Source organism: Malania oleifera, chromosome 1 (genome assembly GCF_029873635.1).
Source record: "Malania oleifera isolate guangnan ecotype guangnan chromosome 1, ASM2987363v1, whole genome shotgun sequence".
NCBI lineage: Eukaryota > Viridiplantae > Streptophyta > Magnoliopsida > Santalales > Ximeniaceae > Malania > Malania oleifera.
In genome coordinates, this window is record NC_080417.1 from 154,511,698 (window position 1) to 154,534,206 (window position 22,509).

The 22,509-nt window shown below is 36.0% G+C and overlaps 1 protein-coding gene across 3 annotated transcripts; it reads left to right on the forward strand.

The window, feature by feature from the left end:
- The first annotated feature begins 930 nt into the window (after window positions 1–930).
- On the forward strand, window positions 931–19,636 carry LOC131167739 (GBF-interacting protein 1-like). 3 transcript variants are annotated; one of them, XM_058126611.1, is made up of 10 exons: window positions 931–1,189; window positions 2,341–2,384; window positions 5,548–5,653; window positions 7,397–7,490; window positions 7,630–7,892; window positions 8,045–8,206; window positions 10,254–10,509; window positions 12,444–12,744; window positions 17,663–18,148; window positions 18,860–19,636. In XM_058126611.1, exons 1-10 carry the CDS (start codon window positions 1,030–1,032, stop codon window positions 19,163–19,165), a joined length of 2,178 nt encoding a protein of 725 aa, XP_057982594.1. In that variant the 5' UTR covers window positions 931–1,029; the 3' UTR covers window positions 19,166–19,636. The 3 variants fall into 3 exon arrangements, with proteins under 3 accessions (XP_057982594.1, XP_057982609.1, XP_057982601.1); XM_058126626.1 differs by having other exon boundaries at window positions 939–1,189; window positions 5,532–5,653; XM_058126618.1 differs by having other exon boundaries at window positions 952–1,189; window positions 18,866–19,636.
- The last annotated feature ends 2,873 nt before the right edge of the window (window positions 19,637–22,509 follow it).

A 22,509-nucleotide genomic window follows, 5' to 3' on the forward strand; every position in this document is an offset into this window, starting at 1 on the left:
TGAAAAGTGTTTCACCTCATCATTATCTGATACTTTTCAGATGTCACGAGGAGCGTAACAATAATCAAAGTAGCGTAGTGGAAGTGTGGACGTAATAGAAGGTTTTATTTAGAATAAATATTTAATTAAATTATGTTTTTGATATATTCAGATTATTTTTTTAGGGATATGTAAATTGTGATGTTGGAAATAATATTGTTATATTGGGATAATTAGAACTCTGGTAATGTATGAAAATATTATTAGAGGTGGTATGTGGAATTTTTGGATAATCACACTACTTATAAAAATATATTAAATTTTATGAATAATAAATTATTTCATTTATTGAGTTAAGTTATTTCTATTATTTCTTTAATATTTTTTTTTAGATGGTACAATGTAATTCACAAGGTAAATACTATGTGAATGACTAAAAATTTAAAATATAGCACTTGCTATTTTATTAATATATTCTTACTACTCATATAATATTATATACCCATTGTGGTCGGCCTCTTCCTCGTATCGCGTAGCTTTGTACACCGAGCTGTCATATTTTTTTACTACTCATATAATGCAAATAGTGTATTTTTATTTCATAAAATTAATTATTTAATTCCTCAAAATTTATCAACTTTATTTTTTATTCTCATAGTTCAATTAATTTTTATATGTCTTTAATATTTTTATTTTTTTTGCTATTCATGCCCCAAAATAATTTGTTGTCTTTTTTTTATGTACATTTTTTTCACGCTCATTCTGTAATAAATAAAAAACAATTCAAAATCTCTTAATGATATTCACTTTTTTTTTAAAAATTTTTATAAATTTATTATTATTATTATTATTATTATTATTATTATTATTATTATTATGTGGAATTATTACTCCCCAAATACCGCCTTCATTATTATGTGGAATTATTACTGCCCAAATACCGCCTTCATTGTCTCTACATAAGATGTTAACACATGGGTTCTGTCCATATATACACGGAGGTCTCCTCCTCGCCGCCTCCCCTCTCCTGCTACTGTTCCTCCTGTGAACATGAGCGGCGGTTCTAGGGTTTCGATCCCCGGCACCGTTCGAAGGACGATTCAAGACATCAAGGAGATTTCCGGCGACCACAGCGATGAAGACATCTATGCAATGCTCAAGGAGTGCAACATGGATCCCAACGAAACTGCTCAGAAGCTCTTGTATCTTGGTCTTCTTTCTATCTTTTTCTAACTCTCTCTCGTTTTCCACTGCGTTCGGGAGTGGTAGTGTTTTTGTTCGAGCTTATTGTATTGCCCGAGGATCTGTAGTAATTGACAATTATTATTATTTTTTTAAATTTTGTTTCTGGGCTATTTGTTTGAATGAGGCTCTAGTTGGTTCCCGTGACAATGAGAAATTTCGTTTTTCGAATTTTGTGTTTATGCTGTTCTGGGTTTTTGAAAATTTAAAGCTTGGGTAATTTGTGCCCGTGGGCGTAATTGAGTTGCTGGGGAATATAATAATTAATGTGTTAACAAAAATTTTGTGCCTGGACATAGGTGAGTATGTGGTCTTTTTTGGGTTTCTTGCATTGGCTAAGTTAACTGAGATCCTCTGGAACTCTGGTCCTCCACCTATAAAGAAAACCCTCTTCCCCAGGCAGCCAAGAAACAATTCATAAGTGTTTTTTTTAAGGGTGGGTGAGGGTTTGGGTCTAAATCTTTTGATTTTTCGCGTTTTCAGTTGGATTTCAGGACTGTGTTATTGCATCCATATGTAGAATGTGTGCATTTCAATGGATTCATCATAGTACAATCGATTTATTATTGTTGTTGTTATTATTATTTATTAATGCCTAAAAATGTGTCTCCAAAGCTTCATGTCAGAAGGTTTTATTGCCATTTTTTTTTTGGGGTTACGAGAAAACTTATATTTAGAGATGCATTCCCTGCACCAAAATCTGCTATCGCTGTTGATAGATAGAAAAATTTCATATGCTGTTGTTGAAAGATAAGGTTTTTTTGGGTGGTATTGCTGGCACTGTCTTTGCTCCTACCAAAGTACCCAAGCTTCAGCTTTTCTACATTCCGCATTCGGTTCAAGTTTCTTACTTTCCACTATCGATTTTGCAGTGGCAATGTTGTGTCTTAGTCTTTGCTTAAAAAAATTTTGGCTATGATCTTTAAAATTTATAATATTTGGTCTCTCTGTGCACTTTTGCTTTGGTCTGCTTTAACTTGCAGTCATTGTGTGGAGTTCCATACTTAAGACGCTGATGTTTATTTTAAGGAGTTACACAGTATGTGCTATATTTATGGCAATTACCCATTGCCATATTCTAGTCTATGAATTAAACATGTGTTTCTCTTGACTTTACAGATACATTTCATGAAGTCAAAAGGAAACGTGACCGGAGAAAAGAGGTGATTATACTTGGTCCTGCTCATGGCTTGTTTAATTCCGTGTTAGATTTAGAAATGCCTCATTTTTCTTGTTTTGTCTTGTTCTCCTGTCTTCATTAGTTCAATCATTTAAATCACTGGATGATTGATGCTTTGCTACCTTAAGTTCTTCCCTAATTGCATATGCCCCTTACTCCTATGAAATATAGCCTGAGCACTCATGCAGGCATTCATTTTGTTTCAAATGGGTCTGTAGCTGTCTGCCACAAAATAAGTAACTTGTCTTGCCATACAGTGATTCTGTTTGTGTCAAATAGATCAAACAGCCACAGTTCCTAATAGTCGTTGTTAGTCCTTGTTTCATATTCAGGTTTGACAATATATGGGCGACACAAATTTAGGGCGATATGACTTAGAAACTCTTAAATGTAGATGCGGGGAGTCTTTGTCTCTCTCGCTCTCTGAACTTCCTCCTTCCTAACTCACAGGTACCATGTCAATGTGTACATTGGAAATTCATTGTGTATGTGCTTCCTGGAACATATGTCTGTTTTAATGCTACTTTGTTTTGAATAAAAAAATAATTTTGTTGGCAGTCCCTTTGATTCATAGTTAGGCAACATGACTAATCTCTTAAATGTAGACATGGGGGGATCTCTATTTATGGTGTGTTATTTGGCCTACATTGTGACCAATGTTTTGAAAGCTGTTCTTGAGGCATGACTGGAGGCTTTAAGACATTTTAGAAGGGTAAATCCTAAATGTGCATGCCTTTGGTGCCCAAGTGTACACTTCAGATGGAAAGGTACATTTTTACACCAAAAAAATATAAGGCATACGCCTATTGGCACCCAACATTTATTTTATTCTAATCTTATAAGTATATTGAAGAAAAAAAAAAGTATTAGGGCAGAAAATACATAAGCATTTTTGCATCCACTTGAGGAATGAAGACCCTGCCCCTCCATTCAACAGGTTCTCCTCTGGCTGTTTGTCTCTCTGGCATGCTCCTCCAGTGGGATGATTGGCAGTGCCTTTCGGCTGTTCTCTCTCTTTCCCCTTGACAACGTCAGATTTCTCTAGTTCTGTGCCTTTTTCTTCTCACACGACCTCTTTTCCACAGCCCTCTCTCTCTGTAAGTGACTTCTCTGAGTTCATAAGCCACAACGACTAAGAGATGATCGCTCTTCAATTCCATTTGGGAGTTACCTATGTGTGGGGGAGAGAGAGAGAAGCGAGTGAACACTTGTTTAATAGGGAAGGCAATTGGTGGAGACTTGGAGGAAAATATTTTAAGCTCAATGATGGGCATGTGGTAGTGGCCTGTAATTCATGGGCAAATACCCCTCACAGACATACTAAGCTATTTTTTAGGGGTAAAGTTTAAAGAACATGTTCTATTTTAATTATCTAATAAATTTCATAATATTTCAAGAATACATATTATGTACACTTTGAGGCTTATGCGTTGCCTTGTTGGGGGTAAAACACCTTACGTTATGCCTTTGCCTTTTAAAACACTGGCCCAAACCATCTTGACTGACATTTCCTTATCCTTTTGTGTATTATGACCATCTTTGGATGTCTTTATTCTTTGGAGGTATACTACTCATTCATGTTCGAATTCTCATTATGCAACTTTTATTTTTTGGATCATTGCTTCTTAGTTCCCCACAACATTTTTGATCCATATGGCATGGCTATAGCTGTTCTCTAGAATTTTTCTTCTACTTTTAGCACCACAAGATGATCACTGTACATGATCTATGTATTTCACACAAATGCACACACCCACACACTATTGTGAGTCCTATATAATTAAATACTACAATTAATTAGGAAAATAAGTTAAATAATTGCTAGTTGTTGAGTAAGGCAATAGAAGTGCATGGATACATATATGGGAGGCAAGTAATGGTCAAAATATCAGTCCACAATGGGGTCCTTGTGGGTAGGTGTTGGCTTTTCAAGGTATAGGATTGATGTGCTAATCCATATGACTTGAGTGTCATATTGGTTAATGCTTGAGCATTGGATATTGAAAAAAAAAAATGAACATTGGATGTACCTTACTCTGATCCTATGATCTGATATGATCAAAATTTATATATTGAGGGATTCTAGTTCCTTTAGTTTCAGACATTTGAAGACAAGGTAATTTATTGCATGTTGTGTGCATAATGGTGTCAAAAAATGCTTCCATAGGATATGTGAAGAGCAACGATGATATTAATTTGTGGAGGTGCGTAGTCTTTGCTGTTATGTGGGGGATCTGGTCGAAACGTGATGTGCGCTTCTTCTCCTTCTTCTGTATGGAATGTTCATTACCTATGGTTTTAGGATGTGGTATTTGGCATCTCAATGAGCTTTTAGGTGATCAATTTTAAGGGTTCTTGTTTTGAGGATGTTAAGTTTGTGATGCAGCGGCAGCATCAGGGTTTTGCAGCCATGGGAGAATTTAGGAGAAATAGAAGAGAGGAAGGAAAGGGAGGGGAGGAGAGAGGAGATTCCAAGGGGGAACTCACGTTCAATTCAACAATTCAAATTCATAATAACTGCCTACATCATGGCTTTCACACACTATTTACAAGAAAGCCTCTAGACACATGAAATTACACACATACCCCTGAAACTACATTGCCTTACAAACATACTCCTAGAATACACAATTACTACAAGCAAGCCCCCAACATAAATAATCCTAACACAAACAAACTAGTGACAAATACTTGAACAACTAACTAACTAAGCACGTTTGGGTTTCAGACTCAATAAACCATTCACCCTATTCTTTGACGTAGGCCTCCTAATTGGGTCAAAATGATCCATCTAAATAGCTGCTTCTTGTCCTACATCAGTTTGATTGGAAGGCTTTTGTTGAGTTTATTACATCTTTTTTATTTATTTATTTTCTCCTTTTTGTATGAGGATTTCTTGTCTTCTTTATTGTACATTTTTTGTTTGGGTCTGTGTGTATGTTCTTTCTTTTCTGAAAAAAAATGGCAACAATGTATTCCTGGGACGTTCTTGTGTGCAATTGTAGCGTTAAATGTAGCCTTGTGATTGATTTATTTGTGTATGGGCATGGGGAAAATATTTGGTTCATTGTTTTGTTTTCCTTTATTATATATAGTAATATTATCCCTCAATACTATTTTAATAACTCAGGAATGTAATGTTGCAGCATACAAAGTCAAGAGCATCTGCAGGTCCCAGGGGAGCATCAAGCACGCTAGGGCTGGGGGGGAGGGGTGGCCGAGGGAACTATTCTTCTCAAATTATCCCTTATGGTATTTTTTTTGGTTAAATTTTAATTAAGATCTTTGAGTTGAGGCCTTACAAACATGTGGGCATGAATATGGTTGACCCATAGCCACCTAAAAGAAAATTTTGATTTTTAAACTTGCCCACTCTCTTTAGAACTGTGCATGTGGTTAGGTTCGTGCGCCATGCCAGCATGTTGAATTTGATTGCCAGCATGTTGAATTTGATTGGTTCCTAATCTCTCAATTGCTCTGTGGAATTAGTCTTATTTTATGAATTGTTTCTCTACCCCCCCTCCCAACCATTGAAAAAAAGGAAAAAGAAATAATTTGGTCTATAGCATCTAAATTTTTTTGATTGAAATCAGTAGTGTCAATAGATTTGAGTTGTTGTGGGCTTTTTCTGCTACTTGCCTGCCTGTTTCTTCCTGTTGGTCTTGCAATGCTTTTGCTGGGAACATGATAAATGACTCCCAACGAAGGTTCTATATTGGAGTCATACCTCATGTTTATCTTGCTTCCTAAGCATGGAATTTCTGAAGTATATTTTCTTCGTGTGTAGGACTTGTGACTAAAAGTTTTCAGTTATTATTATGCCATGCTTTTTATAATTCCTTCCTTGCTGGCATGTTTGTTCCCCTGGGAGATGTTCCTAGAACCAATACATTGAAAGATTGTAGTTACAATTTTCATTTAAATATATGATGTGAGGTGCATGTTTGGTTTCATGACAAGGGCTGGGAGATGCTTGTCAGTGTGGTTTGAGTCGGAATCTTGCCTTGATTCGGTGAGAGATTTTTGAGGTTGGAATCTAAGATTGAATCCTAGGGTTGTAAGGTCCTACCAACTAAAAAAATGATATTTAAAAGTGAAAAAAAGTGTCAATCTAGAATTTAAGAATTTGAAGCTGTTGCTATTAATAAGCCGAAGCTTAAAATGGGGTCAGGAAAAAGGTAGGAAAGTAAAACTACTCTTTATGATATTTAATAGTTGAATTATATCTTTATGAGTCAAAAGTATATTAAATGGTGGAAAGGGATTCTATATGTGGGATTTAAGCCCTTCTCATTGTTATAATGCTGTAGAAGCAAGTATTGAATCAGCCTAACGTAATGGCTTTCATTACATTAATGCATTACCTAAGTGCGGGAAGACAATAAATTGATGAAATCTGGAGAAGGGCAGAAGATTATAATTGAAGGGCGTGGAAGAGAATGAGTGTTTTAGACTTAAAAGTAGAGAAATATAAAAATAAATTTGACAGTAATTGCCAAACCTATTAGAACTAAATACATAAATTCACTAAATAGAAGAAAGTTGATACTGTGTAGGGGCTAGCTCAAGTTGATGCTATAGGGATTTCTTCCAGTTATGTGGTCAAAGCTCAATATTTTATCGAACTAGGTATTTTACTTTTATTTTTGGGGCCATGTTTATTTTGATCTGATCATCTAAGTTGAGGTAAACAAAAGTAACCAAATTATTACCAAATTAAAAAGTGAAATATTCATTGAAATTAGACCCACAATTGTCATGATATCCAAATTGGGATTTTAACAACCTTGATGCTTCTTGTTTGCTACCGTAGAATTTTCTTTTTTTTTTTTTGGGGGGGGGGGATTTCTCATGCTTATGCTGCAAGGTTTCTGAAAAAACCACCTGTCTTGCTGAAATTACTCCTTTTTGCAACGTAATTGATATGCATATATTACTGTACCATCGCATTCTTATTTATTTATTGATTTATTTTTTTTGACTTGCTTTTGTCAGATGCTGGCATTGGGAGGAGTGTGGCTGCTCGAAAGGAAAATGAAGGTTATCAGAGTGTGAAAACAAAAAATAATGCAGCCTCTCATTTGGCAAAGTAAATATAATATTACTGAAGTTTCTTGTGTACTGATTTTTAGTTTCAACACGCAATTCATTGTACTAGTTCTATTGGACACTGCTGTGCAAATATGCCAACATTTTATTAATTGTCCAAACTATGTTACTGTTTACAGATATTCAACTGTGACTGTCAGTGGTCCTGCAAATATCGGCAATGGCGGTTTAAGCCACGGTGCTTATGGAAATGCACCTAAGTTGTCTGTTGCTGAGGCTACTAACTTCCATAATGACAGTTCTGGTATTGTTAATAATAAGTTGGAAATTGCACCACCTCAACCTACTGTTGAATTTAAATCTCCTCCAGCAGCCAAGCTTGCATCAAACCGTACGCCCACTGCTTCCCTCCCCAATCTGTCTGAAAACAAAGTTGAGCAGGGTAAGTCCACGTCTGTGTCAGATGTTTATTCCTCTGCTTCAGATCCTATGTTAGTGCTGCCTCTTGATTCCTGGATCCTTGGTGCTGTGGGCACAATTAGACGTGAAGTAGGTGTTGGGTAGGTGCTGAACAGAGTGTTCCTTTACTGGCAGATAGCAGGTCAATTACTGGTCAGGATTATTCAAAGCAGACTCAAATAAGCCAACATACGCCCCATAAAGTGGATAACTCAGAGTCCTCGTCACCAACCAATGATGAGTCTTTTTCTAATCATGATAGCAATTCACAAGGAGAAATTATTAATTCTTCAAAAGGTATTTGCATCTTACAAGCCTTTTTGGCTTGATTTTTCAGTAATTGTTTATATTTTTACTTTGCTGATTCTACATGGCCTTTTTTTACCGTCTGAGTTGTCATATATTTAAGTAGTTCAGTTGTTATCTGCATGGTTTCTTTTTCTTTTTTTTTTGGGGGGGGGGGGGGTTATTATTAGACTTTGAAGCTTTTGATCATTTTTTAGGCCTCTCACCTGCAGTTATTATTTTTCTCTGATTTTTTATGATTAATAATTTTCATATGCTTAATTCATAGTATTAGCTGTGTCATCACAGAAGATAAGTCTTCCCCTTTATGCATTCACCTTCTAACCCTGATTGAAAGAATTATTCTGACTGGGCAGCTGAGGCATGCTTGCTCTGGAGAGTCAAGTGAGTAATTTTGTGGGTTAATGATTTACATTAGAAAACTCCTAGATATCATGTAGGCTCAGTTTCATAAAGCTTTCATCATTCTGTGAAAATGAGATCGGCATAATTGTTTTTTATTTTTTGCATCTAATTGTCTTCTTGCAATGTGTTGTAGTTGGATGTTTTAGATTACATAATGTATAATTATACCAGTTCAGAATTCTATCAACTTTGTTTATCCAATTCCATAAACTATATTTTTTTAGTGTGTAAAATTGTAAATATTTTTAAAGTGTATGAATCCAGTTGTATAAGGTTGTGGTGGTATGCATGCGAATAGAGCTTGGAATTTAGATTTTCATTGTCCTTCTTTTGTGGTATGTGTTTTTACTGCCTTTATTTTAGGTTGTAGAGTGGTATTGGACTCTGAATGTATTAGTACATCTATAACTGCATTCTTCTTTTATGATAAATAAAATTCTTGACATTATGCTGTCTACAATGGCATAGGTTTTTCCCCTCTTTCTTCATTTATTTATTCTTTCTGTTTTTCTATCACCATTTTCATTTTTCTACCTTATGGTTTACAATATATGTGGTTTTTATGGTATATGCAGTCTATTTGGTCATTTTAGTTTCTATGCCAACTTTAGACTTCCAACTTCCAGCTTTTCTTGTCTATGTTTTTAATCAGTTTCCTAATTAAGAAGTAGATGGAAAAAGAAAATAAGATAGATGTAGTCATATTCAATACAATGGAACTCTTGGTTAAGTTTTAATTTCTTCCCAAAAAATTGCCATCATTTCTAAAAAGGTGAAATGTGTACTTTGGGGAACTTGTAATTTAAAACTGCTGAAGTAACCTTTTTTTTTTCCGGGGGGGGGGGGGGGGGGATTCCAATGAAGAAATTGCAATAGCTCACAATGATTTTTTAAATTCTGTTTCATTTCTCCACAAGAAAAAACTGTCTGTCATTTCTCTCCCATCGGCCCTTTGAAAACAACCTAGTCTTTGCTCTCTCCAAATCTTAGCTAGTAGTTGAATGTTCTCAAAACCACCCTAATTTGCATCCTCTCGCCTGTAGTGCTGTCTTATTGCTTGTTGATTATATGTGTGCATCTTACAAACAACTGCAATCTTGGATTCAATTCTACAAATGAAACTTGTTTTGAGCTTGAAATCTTATATTTGTTCCTTTAATGACTAGTTGACTGCATACTGCAAAGTTTAGATATTCTGATTTACCAATCCATTTATTGGGGAAGTTAGCACAGTGTAGATGATATTTTGCATGCCTTCACTTAGGCATACTTTGAGAAGGTGCTAAGGATGAAACTCATGTGGCTTCTCTAAGAAAGTTCCTTTTATTGGATTTTTTGAAGTTCAATCTAGCTTTCATATTTCTGAGTTTTATTGATTAACATTTATGTGTATCTTCAGTGGAAATATATGTGTTCGATTCATTAGTTTCATTTAGGTGAATGTCCTTGCACATATTTGATTTTTAGGTGAATGTCCTTGATTGGACTTTGAACTTTTCACTCTAACTTCCTTATTTGTTAGTTTTATTGGTTCACATTTATTTGTGTACGAATCATGAGTTACTTTTAAGTGAGTGTCTTTGCGCTTAATTTCTGAAAGGAGTGGTCATATCTGACATTATAATTATTGCAGTTAAAGCCAGCACTGAGCCCTTATTGTTGGAGGAAGCAACTTCGAAAGTTCATAAGAGGCCGGAGCTTATCTTTCCGAATGATCTCCAAGTCCCTGAAGCTTATAAAAATGGGTTGATTTTTGGAAGTGTTGATGCTAGTTTTGTAAGAGGGGTAAACAATGTCAATGGGCTGGAACTGGATGGTGAGAAGAGTTCAACAGCTGTTGCTGAAGCTTTTCATGGAGGTGATGAAACTGCCACTGAACCTTGTATTAGGTGAGTAAATAATTGGTTTAAGTTTTACTTTAATGATGGATATTTTTTTTTCGTGTTTTCTTTCTGTTGCTTAACCCTGAGCATATTATTTTTGCCTGTGGAAAATGATCAAAATACTTCTCCAAGTTGGTTCTGTAGTCTAAGAATATGGTCATTGTTGTTATATGATTAATTATAGTTCTAACTTACCTTCTACAGTGAGGAACTTTTTAGATTTCAAATTTAATTTGTGACAAATTAAGAGTTCAGTATCATGATTGTGGCTGTTATAAATTTGTGCCTGTGGAAATGACCAAAAATACTCCTCCAGGTCCTGTAGTCCAAGAATATGGTCATTGTTATATGATTAATTATAGTTCTAACTTGCCTTCTTTAGTGAGGAGCTTTTTAGATTTCAAATTTAATTTGTGACAGATTAAGAGTTCAGTATCATGATTGTGGCTGTTACACATTTGTGGTTTGCAACATTGCAACAGAGCCCATGATCGTGTAAACTGGTGGAAAAGGATTCATGTTGTCAATCCCACCTAGTGGGACTTAAGGCTTGTTTTGTTGCTGTGGTTAACATTGCAACCCCAAGAGAAAAGGTTGGTGTGATGCAAAAGGCCCCCTCTTATGCCATTGCCTAAGAAATGTGGTTTTAGGCGGTTTTGCAACTGTCTTTGATGAGCCTAATTTGTTGGTTTTGAACCTGTGCTAGTGAGCTGTGTTAAAGAGTGCTTGCTATTTTACTGAGTTGGACAAAATGACAACCTATAATAAAAAAAATCCATGTTTAACCATAACAATGTCTTCATCTATCTGGCTTGACCACATGGTAAGGGTGTTACGCTCAAACAATAAGTCACAGGTTCAACTCAATAGAAACAATCTTTCCAGTTGTGGAGATAAGACTGCATATATTATATGCACACTCAAGATCCCTAATATGGTGTTGGAGCTTTGTACACTGGATGTTGCATTTATTTGAGGGCAACCGACACCTAATGGTAAGGGTGTTACACTCAAACCTGAAGGTCATAGGTGTAAGTAATGGAAAAAGCCTTTCTGGAAGTGGAGGTGAGGCTGCAAACATCATGTTATACCCATACCCCTGCGGCCTGGGAGCCTTGTGCAATGGGCATTGCACTTTTAGTTTTCAATGCAAGGACTCAACTTTCCAAGAAATGGGTAATTATAATGAAGTCAATACCCATCTGATGTGCATGTTTGGTGGTGGAGGCTTGTTTTTCTTAATGGTATTCAAATTAATTCAATGTAGGGATGGTCCTGTCTAAAAAACTATGCAAATATAGAACCATTGTGAATGATTTTTTGTTATTTCTATTTGCATTTTGTTGGATGGTCTTGGAAAGTGTCCTCGTGGAGAAATAAAGAAGAGGAGGGAAGCTCTCTTGTTCTCTCTGTCTCTTTAGAGGGTTGTTGAGGAGATGGTTTGGGGTTGAGGTACTGGAGAACTGTGGCTTTGATGATCACAAATTGAGTCCCATTTAAACTGTTATACTGTTGGCACTTCTGATTTCTTACTTTTTATTTTGGTGATTAGGTCGTCCACATGTATTGTGAATGATTTTCTGTTATTTCTATTTGCATTTTGTTGGATGGTCTTGGAAAGTGTCCTCGTGGAGGAATAAAGAAGAGGAGGGAAGCTCTCTTTCTCTCTCTCTGGAGGGTTGTTGAGGAGATGGTTTGGGGTTGAGGTACTGGAGAAGTGTGGGTTTATCACAAATTGAGTCCCATTTAAACTGTTAATCTGTTATATACTGTTGGCACCTCTGATTTCTTAATTTAATGGTGATTAGGTCATCCACATGTATTGACATGATGCTGAGCTGTGTTCGGAGCTTTTTTTTTATTTTTATTTTTATTTATAGTCTATATGAGGGCTGTTACTCTGCACTTATTTTGTATGTGGTATTTTATCCCCTGTGCAGCAATCAAAGTAGATCCTCAACTGCTGAAGAAGAGGTCTGTCCTGATCCTCCGCAATCTCCCCTGACCATGCAAGCTACTCTATTGCATTCGGAGGGCAGTGTAACATCCAATGCACCTTCAAAATATGATCAGCTGAAGAATGATATGCTGTTGCCTCCAGAAGGCCCTCAGTACCCTGTTGTTCCAGCTGCCCCAGACTATAGTTATGGTTTTGTGTCACCAATGCTAGGCAACCAGCCGGTACAAGTTGAAGGACCTGAGTCTCAATCTCGAGATGTTTCTCAAGTACCTAATTTTGTAGTAAGCCTTCAATTCTTTGGCTCTCATGCAAGTTGTGTGCTTAAAACTATTCCATTCTGCATCTTCATATTTATATAATTGAGTGGTGTCTCTTTAATCCTTCAAGTTACAATTACCTTCCCATGCAAAGAAAACATTTTTTGTTCTTTGCATAAGTTTTGGGACAGAAATGTTTCTTGGCTTCTTTTGGCATATTCTTCTAGATGCTTTGATGGATTTTTCTCTCGGATCTTCAGTGAGGTTGGAGGACCTTGTTAGCTTATCTTTTATTGTATTTTTTGTTTTTTGTTTTTGTGTTTTTTTTTATTTTTTTCTTTTCTTTTGATGTCGAATCACAGAAACAGCCTCTTCAAATCTGGAGTTGAGGCTGCATACATCATACCCTCCCTAAACTCCTGATATGTCATGGGAGCAAATTTTAGGATATGTTATCCTCCTTTTTGTATACCCCCCCTTCTCTAAAATTTTCTCTTTCTATTAAAAAGAGAAATCTCTTTGTGGGAAATTGGAATCAAGTAATAGATTTAAGCTGATATTTTAGAATGAGACTTAGAGGGGCTGACTTCTGGTTTGTCACTCATCCTGCCAATTAGGTGCCTCAAACTCAAGAGATTTTGTTTCTGATTATTATATGAATAGTTGTGATGCTTGATTGTTTCATGTTTCCACATCATTCAAGTTTTCTTCAATACATCCTTTGGGTTTTGTTTGCTTTTCTTATTTGAATCATAAGCCATTCAAATTTATGTAACTGGCTGGACAGGCATTGTTTATTACACATCTCTCTTTCCACTCCCCAGGTCTTTCCACTTTCTATTTGCTGCTTGAAAATTTATGGAGATGTTCTTTAAACAAATTTCTTAAAGAAATCCTAAAATACCAGCTCTCTTCTTTGGCTATCCCCATGTAATTTAGAACAATCCAAATTTTTCTGCAGAGGATTATCTAATGCAAAAATGCTGTTTTGTGTTTTGGATGTTTTGCTCATATAGATCTATTGGATGGTATCCTGAAATTATAGTGCGAAAGCTATGATTGCCAATTATATATTGCAATCCTTGATTGGTTTCTCCCATGAAAAGATGTTTGGAAGCTGTTAAACTGATGAGAGTAGTAGTGTGTTTTGTAAATGAACCTCAACACTCTTTCAGCCAACTATGAGAAGGCTTACTTTGTATGCTTGGAGAGGAGACCGTTTGATCCACTGTGTGAAATGAAGTTTACCTGATCCAATACTATGGCCATCAAGTGTCCACTCATTATATTATATCTAACTCATTTTTAGGATTTTTTTGAGCTATAAGCTGGCAAAAATAGTTCATTATGCATGGACAAGCTCAAAGTAATTTTCATTTTTTCAAACTGCTAGTCCCAAGTCTGGGTAAAGGAGGAGGGTTGCGTCAGGTAGCTGACAGCCAGCATAAAATTTGTCAAATCACTATGATATGATTCCTTACCAAATGTTTGCTGGGGTGTCCCCTACTAGCGATGTGTTGCACTTGTATCACCCTGGTGTAGCGAAAAGTGGATGAGGGTGGGATAGGTCGTCACCTTAAAGCGACGCGCCGTGTCGGCGCCCAGATACGGTGTCAAATATGCGAGGGTTCTTGCATCATTCTGGACGTGGGCAGGTAAAGAAGTTAGTTCAGGAAACTAGGATTAGATTAGCAACTTGGAGTATAGGGACACTTATGGGTAAAAGCATGGAAATTGTGGATACAATGATTAGAAGAAGAATTAATATAATTTGTCTTCAAGAAACTAAGTGGGTGGGGGAGAAAGTTAGAGAAATTGATAAATCAAGATTTAAACTTTGGTACACTGAAAAAGAAAAACATTAGAATGGAGTAGCAATTATTATAGACAAAAACTTAAAAGATAGTGTTGTTGATGTAAACAGAGTAGGAGATAGAATTATAAAAATAAAGATGGTATTAGGACAAGAGATAATAAATATCATTAGTACTTATGCTCCTCAAGTCGGCTTAGCAAGAAATCTTAAAAAATAATTTTGGGAAGATATTGATAGTATTATACGAGGCATATTATGGACTGAGAAAATATTCATAGGAGGAGACCTGAATGGACACGTTGGAAGGGAACCTTATGAGAGGATGCATGGAGGATATGGATATGGAGACAAAAATGGGTCTGGGGAGATTTTCTTAGACTTCGTTATGTCATATGATTTTAGTATAATGAATACTTGCTTTAAGAAGAGATAAGAACACTTAATAACCTTTTAAAAGTGGACAAAATAGAAGTCAAATAGTTTTTTTTTTTTAACTAGGAGGGTAGATCGTTTTTGTAGAGTTATTCCAGGTGAAAGTCTAACCACACAACATAAAGTCTTAGTATTAGATATATGTATTAAAAAATGGAAGAAAAAGGATAAAATAAACTAGTTAATAAAACTAGGTGGTGGAACCTAAAAGGAGAAAATATAATAAAATTTAAAGATAAAATGATCAAAGATGGGGATTGGAATATAGTAGATGGGATATATACAAATATTCTTTGGAGTAGATTAGTTAGCTCTATTAAAAAGATAGCAAAAAAGATTTTAGGTGTGAATCAAGGGGAAGATTCTCGAATAGTAAAGAAAGTTGATGGTGGGATAAAGATGTACAAAAAGCCGTAAAGACAAAAAGAATTTGGTATAAACCGTGGTAAAAATGTAGAAATAGGGATAACTTTGAAAAGTATAAGGAGGCGAATAAAGATGCAAAAAAGGCCGTTAGTGAAGTTATATACAAATTATTTAATAGTTTGTATGGTAGATTAGATACAAAAGAAGGGGAAAGATATATATTTAAACTTGTTAAAGTTAGAGAAAGGAAGAGTAAGGACTTAGGAAATGTAAAATGTATAAAAAGTGAGGATGATGTTGTCTTGTTTAAAGGACGAAGATATAAAAAGAAAGATGACGAAGTTAATTTAGTAAGTTGTTTAATGAAAATCAAATAGAAGACTTGAACTTAGAATTTTCAAATGAGGAAAAGACTAAAAATGTGAGATTTATTTGCAAAATTAGAGTTAACGAAGTTAAGTTTGCACTAAAAAAGATGAAAAATGAGAAAGCTATAGGACTGGATAACATTCCAATTGAAGTTTGGAAATGCTTAGGTGATAATGGAATTATATGGTTAACTAATTTATTTAATACAATTATAAAAATTAAGAAAATGGCAGATGAATGGAGGAAAAACACTTTAATATCTATATACAAAAATAAAGGAGATGCAAAATTATAATAACTATCGTGGAATTAAACTTATGAGTCATATGATGAAACTATGAGAAAGTTATATATATTTTAAGAAGATTAATGAAAAAGTTTAGGGAAAATAGGAGGGACTTGCATACGGTATTTATTGACCTAGAGAAACATATGATAGGATACCTAGGGAAGTTCTATGGTGGGTTTTAGAAAAAAAGGGTGTATGTAGTAGGTATATTGATATCATTAAGGATATGTACGATGGAGTTATAACTAGTGTAAGGACTATAAATGGAAAAATTAGAGAATTTCCAATCACCATAGATGTACATCAAGGATTTGCTTTAAGCCCTTATCTTTTTGCTTTAGTGATGGACCAATTGACCAAGAGTATTCAAAAGAAGGTTCTATGATGTATGTTGTTTTGCAAATGATATTATATTAATTGATGAAACTAGGGATGGAGTAGAGACTGAGTTAGAATTATGGAGAGAACCTTTGGAATCTATAGGCTTTAGGATAAGTAGAAATAAGACATAATATATGAAATGTGATTTTAGTAATGGTAGGAGGAATATTAGAGACAAAGTTAAACTTGATGATGAAGAAATAAATAGCACTTATAGATTTCGATATCTTGAATTTATTATGCAAGTTGAAGGAGAAATTGAAGATGATGTAATGCATAGAGTTAATGCAGAGCTAAAGCAGGTTGGGTAAAATGGAGAAGTGCTTCAAGTGTGCTTTGTAATCGTAGAATATCCTTAAAATTAAAAGGAAGATTTTATAGGACAGCTATAAGACCAGCTATGCTATATGGATTATAATGTTGGGTGACGAAGAAATATAATATTCAAAAAATAAAAGTTGCCGAGATGAGATTGCTTAGATGGATGAGTGATATAACATTGAAAGATAAATTAAGGAATAAACATATTCACGGTAAGTTAGGTGTAGCTCTTATAGAAAATAAGATAAGGGAGGGACAACTCAGATGATATGGGCACTTGCAACGGCCACATAATGCCCCAGTGAGGAAGCGTGAGTTAGTTACTGTGGGGGGTAGTAGGAGGGGTATGGGTAGACCTAAAATAACTTGGAAGGAGATAGTAAGGATTTAATATTCTTGAATCTGTCAAAAGAAATGGTCCATGATCGCATAAATTGGCGGAAAAAGATTCATATAGCTGACCCCACATAGTGGGACTTAAGGCTTGGTTTTTTTTTTTTTTTGTTGTTGTTAATATTGACTCCTTCAAGGAACATCATTTATGTGGTTGCAATAGTAATGTGGTGGCTTGCAAACATTTTTTACGATCATAACATCAAATTCCCTTGCCATAAACTATTTAGTGCATGCTATGATAGTATGACATCTTGAGGTTGGCTTGCTGTGCCTAATTTATGAAAAACCCTTTTTTTTTTAAATGGTTTCACTTATTTTTCTTCAATTGCAAGCATTGTCTTTTGGGTCTATAATAGTTTGCTGTCCTTGGTTATGAAGTGCTGCTAGCTCTTTTATTAATTTTATAGCTGCTCTCTCTCTCTCTCTCTCTCTCTCTCTCTCACACACACACACACACACACACACACACACACACCTGGTTTGACTTGGAAATTGGAAACATTACCTTTGCTTGTAACTTATGTTGAAGATATTTTTTTATTGCCTTTTTGTAACATTCATTCTGCTTGTAGGGTGGCAATTCTATGACTTCATCTACATCAGGTCCAACTCTACCTGCAACTCAGCCAGCAGGAGTTTTGCAGGGCTCTTTAGCTGTATCTCCACAGCCAGTTCCTGTTTTCAGGCAGCCTTATCCTCCTAACTTCTTCCCTTATAGCCACTACTACTCTCCATTTTATGTGCCGCCAACCATCCACCAGTTCTTAGGCCATGGTGGGTTCCCTCAGCAGCCCTCAACTGGCAGTGTATATCTGTCACCAGCAGCAGCAGCGGCTGCTGCTGCTGCTGGGGTCAAATTCCCTCTTCCACAATACAAGCCAGGCCTTAACCCAGGGAACTCAGCTCAAGTTGGAATTCCCTCTGGTTTTGGTCCATATGGGTCTTCTGCAGTTGGCTACAGTCATGGTCCAGCTGTGACCTCTGGAAACCCTGGTGGAAATGAGGATCCTGCTACATCTCAGTCGAAGGAAAGCAATATCTTCACAACAGGACAGCAGGTTGGCGTTGCTCTCTCTCTCACTTACACATTACACTGCATTGGAAAAATTATGCTAGTTGTTGGCAACGGATATGGTTTAGCTGCACCATATTGATAATGATGCCAATATATTTTATATGTTTTCATTATTATTTAAACACCAACCTGGTAGTAGCTCATATTAGATCTTCAGAAAAAGTCACTGAGAAGCAGCATGATTATTATAAGTTGAAACGTGAAACACTCTTGGCTTTGGTGTATACAGGCTAGCAAATAGTAGTTAATTATTCATTCGTCAAGGGAAGGTAGTGGAATTAAAACATATTTGTATTCTGATGATTTTCAGCTCTGAACCAACACTTATTTTATATTTTCACGCTGAGCATGATAGCTTGTCTGATATAAATTCCGTAATTTGTTAAATTGTTAAGAGGTCCTGAAATTCACCTCGCTATAATGTGAAGATTAATGCATTTTCACATTATTAATTTTTTATAAATTTAAGGGGAAATGGATTTTCCAACACTAATGCTTGCTTGATAAGAATCTTCAGCACTATTGATTCTGGGGCATATATGGCACAACTAATACGTGAATTGGAGAAATTCTGTATCAATTACAAATATCTGACTCTGAGCAAACTCGTGAGCTGCTGCATTTTTTTGTCACCTGGGACTTACAAACTAGTATATTAAATGTTGCTTTCTCACAGTATTTTATTTATTCTTAGGGGCAGAGCGAAGGTTCCGCTGTCTGGATTCAAGCAGCCCAGGATATTTCTGCCCTGCAGGCCAACTCTTTTTACAACCTCCCCCATCAGGGGCAGCACGTTGCTTTCTCACCACCACATACTGGTCATGGTGCTTTTCCTGGAATTTACTCGGCACACACAATGGCTCCTCCACCTACTGCTCACCCTCTTCTGCAACAGTCTCAGGCCATGGCTGGATCTGTTGAAAAGATTGGGCCCCTATCTGCTGTTTACCAGCAGCAGCAACAGCAAGCGCCGCAGATAAATTGGAATGCTAATTACTGAAGTAGGAGACTTAAGTGGGAGAGAGACTACAGCTGTAGATGTACAACTTCAGAATAGCTGGTCTGATGAAGCAGAGCAATTTGGGAGATAGATTATGCCTTACAAGAGGGGCCTGATCTGAGTGTAAATATAGTTGCGGCCTCGAGAATTTTTTTGATCATTCTGGTTGGCAAGTTGTGGTGAAACTCACCCATGACTGATGTTGACTATGCTAAGTTAACAGGAGGTTGGTAGGGGGCAAGTCTTTTCTGGATCAACCCATTTCTCCCCAGTCCTTTTCTCCTTGGAAAAAAAAAAGCTATAGATGGTCAAAACTTTTTTTTTTCTCTCTTTAAATTTAAATGTTCTTTTAAAATTCTTTTGAGCTTTGTAGGATTTTGTGAGGTGTGGTTGATGGTGGGTATTGAAGTCTCACCTGTATATTAAATTTTGATAGTAATTCAGAATGCACGGAATTCAGTTACTGTGAAATTGTTCTGCCTTCTCAGATCCTTCCCTTTTTTCTTTTTTTTTTTTGAAAAATAAGGTGGAGTCATTGTCAAACTCTGCAGAAAAGTCTTCTGATAAAATTCACGCTGTGCGCAGAACTTATTTTTATTTGAAGGTTTACTAGATGTATAGTGTTAGCTTTACTGTGACCCCAAGGGGGTGAATTGGTATTTTTAAAATTTATCTCTTAGGTATTCCTCATAATAGCAGTATGTTCACTCAATTTAGTGCAAATAATGTAAATATATAAAAAATTAAATAAAATAGTTTAAACAATCATACAAGCACCAGAAAGCAGTAATGAAATGATGACACGCAGATATATTATCGAGGTTCGGCCAACTGCCTACGTCCCCGCCTTGACTAACCAGTACAAGGATTATTACAATAACTTGCTCATTTAAACGGGTGGAGCGGCACCTACACAGATCAGGTCAAATTATCATATGGCTGACCTTAACCTTTACCAATCCTTATCGGGTTGGATTACCGCCCCCTCAGGTCACGCCTGGAATCTCTCAGATATATAATCAAAAAGTACAATACAAGAGTGCTTTCATGTAAAGCAGATTTGTACCACAAATACGCACAAACACATACATCACAGATGATTTAATAATGTAAGCTCAGTGTGGTCTAAGTAGTTCAACTCTCAAACAATTTTTCTATCAGTGTAGTATGCACGTGAGAGTGTCAATAATAATCTGTGTATTTCAGAGTATTCAATCAAATGTGTTCACACGGAGTATCAAACAAGCCTCAATAATATCAATCAATAGAATGTCTCAATCCCGTGAATATATATATATATGTGTGTGTGTGTGTGTGTGTGTGTGTGTGTGTGTGTGTGCGTGCTTGGATTGCAAGATATAAGCAATCTTTGTGTTTCAGCAAGTGATATAGATTTGAATGGATATTGCTATAAAGATTAATATAACACACACAAATATCTTTTTACAAGAATATTAATATGAATACTACAAGATATTTGAATATGTTTGAAAATAGTTTTGCAAGCCAAATGCAAATACAAACTTTCTAAGTTATTGCAATGAGAATGCAACACTTGGAAGTTTAACAAGTCTTCTTAGGATAGGCTTATTAGAAAAGCCTCATAAGAATACTTATGTTATGTTCTCGTTACAAAAATCGATTCAAGGCACTTCAAACAATGAGAGCAAACCTTTTAGAATACACACTCAAAGCACTTACAAATGATTTTAAACTTTTAGAAGGAAGGCTAGAGTGTTCGTAAGGAGGTATGAGCACTAGGAATCAAAAGAGTGTATTTTTGTTCTAGAGAGAAGATTCTTAATCTTTTTTGCTAATCAATGATTAATCCACCAAATGAAAGAGTATATATAGATATACTAAAAATTTTGACCGTTGGGGACCTATTAGGGATTATTGGAAAAATTTAATGACATTTAAATCAATTTAACCCTGTTTAAAATTATTAACCGCGGTAAAGAAATAGGAGCAACCCGAGAGGTTCGGTAGACCAAAAATGGTTCGGTCGACCAGGACTCAAATGGCTCGGTCGACCAAGGAACTTTTGAACTGAAAGACTCGGTCGATCGGGGAGGGAGATTTCCCAAATTTTCGAGGTTCGATCGACCGGGCCGTTGGGAATTCTCCCGAGGACCCTCCGGTCGACCAGGTAGTTGGAGTACAAAAGTGGTCGGTCGACCGGGGGGTCAAAATGTTGACTCCCAAGTGGTTCGGTCGACCGGGGTCAAATGAACTACAGGGTCTCAGTCGATCGGGACCTTGGTCAACGGTTGACCTAGGTATGGTTCGGTTAACCAGGCAAAAAATGAACTGATTTGGCCGGTCGACCGAAAGTGCACCAATTGTGCATTTCGGTCTCGTCTTGACACAATCAAGCCCTATTTAAGTGCCTAACAAATATATGTAAAAGTGTGAGTGTCCTAGGGGCACTTGGGGTCCAATTTAAAGACACCGAAAAAGTCCGGTGTCGGCCGATCGAAAGGAAAACCCTAAGGTCTTTCTATGGTTATATTTGGTTTGTATCTTGTTTGAGAATACAAAATAAATCATGCATGTGATGTGTGTGCTTATTACAAACCGAAAACCCTAATTACTATTACAGACAAATTTCACTAAGATTATTACAATTAAGAGCATGAGTTTGTCTTCAAGCTTTGAGCTTTCACGTGCCATTGATGATATACTAATATGAACCTGCACATGAACTAGATATTTATTAAATACAAGAGTATTTGTCATTATCAAAACCAGGGCGTGACCTATAAGGTTAACATATATAATGATTCTTTGTTGGCATAATATGATTATGTAATAAAAAATTACAATACAAATAGATGAAATGTTTTTTGAAGTGTCAAGAAGCATGTCTAGACCTAATGTAGGTTTAAGTTCAAAAGGTCTGTAATCAAAAATTAAAAAAAAGATGGTTGAAAAACTCAGTGTCAAAAGGCAAGTGTAGAGCTAATCAGATTTCCTATCTTGAAAAAGAGTAGTGTATTGAGTAAAGAGTGTTGTATATTGTCTAGCTTTGGAAATTCTCCTTAAATGATGCACATATATTTTGAACTAAACTCCTACAGATTTTATAGATGGATGGATGGTTGTAGCATGGAAGGTTTAGTGATAGAGGACCAACTCGTTTCTGCCCTGCATCTGCAGAATATCAGCCTCCAAAATGATGAGCAATAGCATCTTCCTGAATCTCAGAATCACCTTTCTAGTCAGAACAGCTATCATATGCTTTTGCTTTTAGAATTGGCTCTTGACAACCAAGATTCCCCACATCATCCCTGTGATAACAAGCAGTTTTTGGTGATGGGATTGGGGACAGCACATTCAAAAAG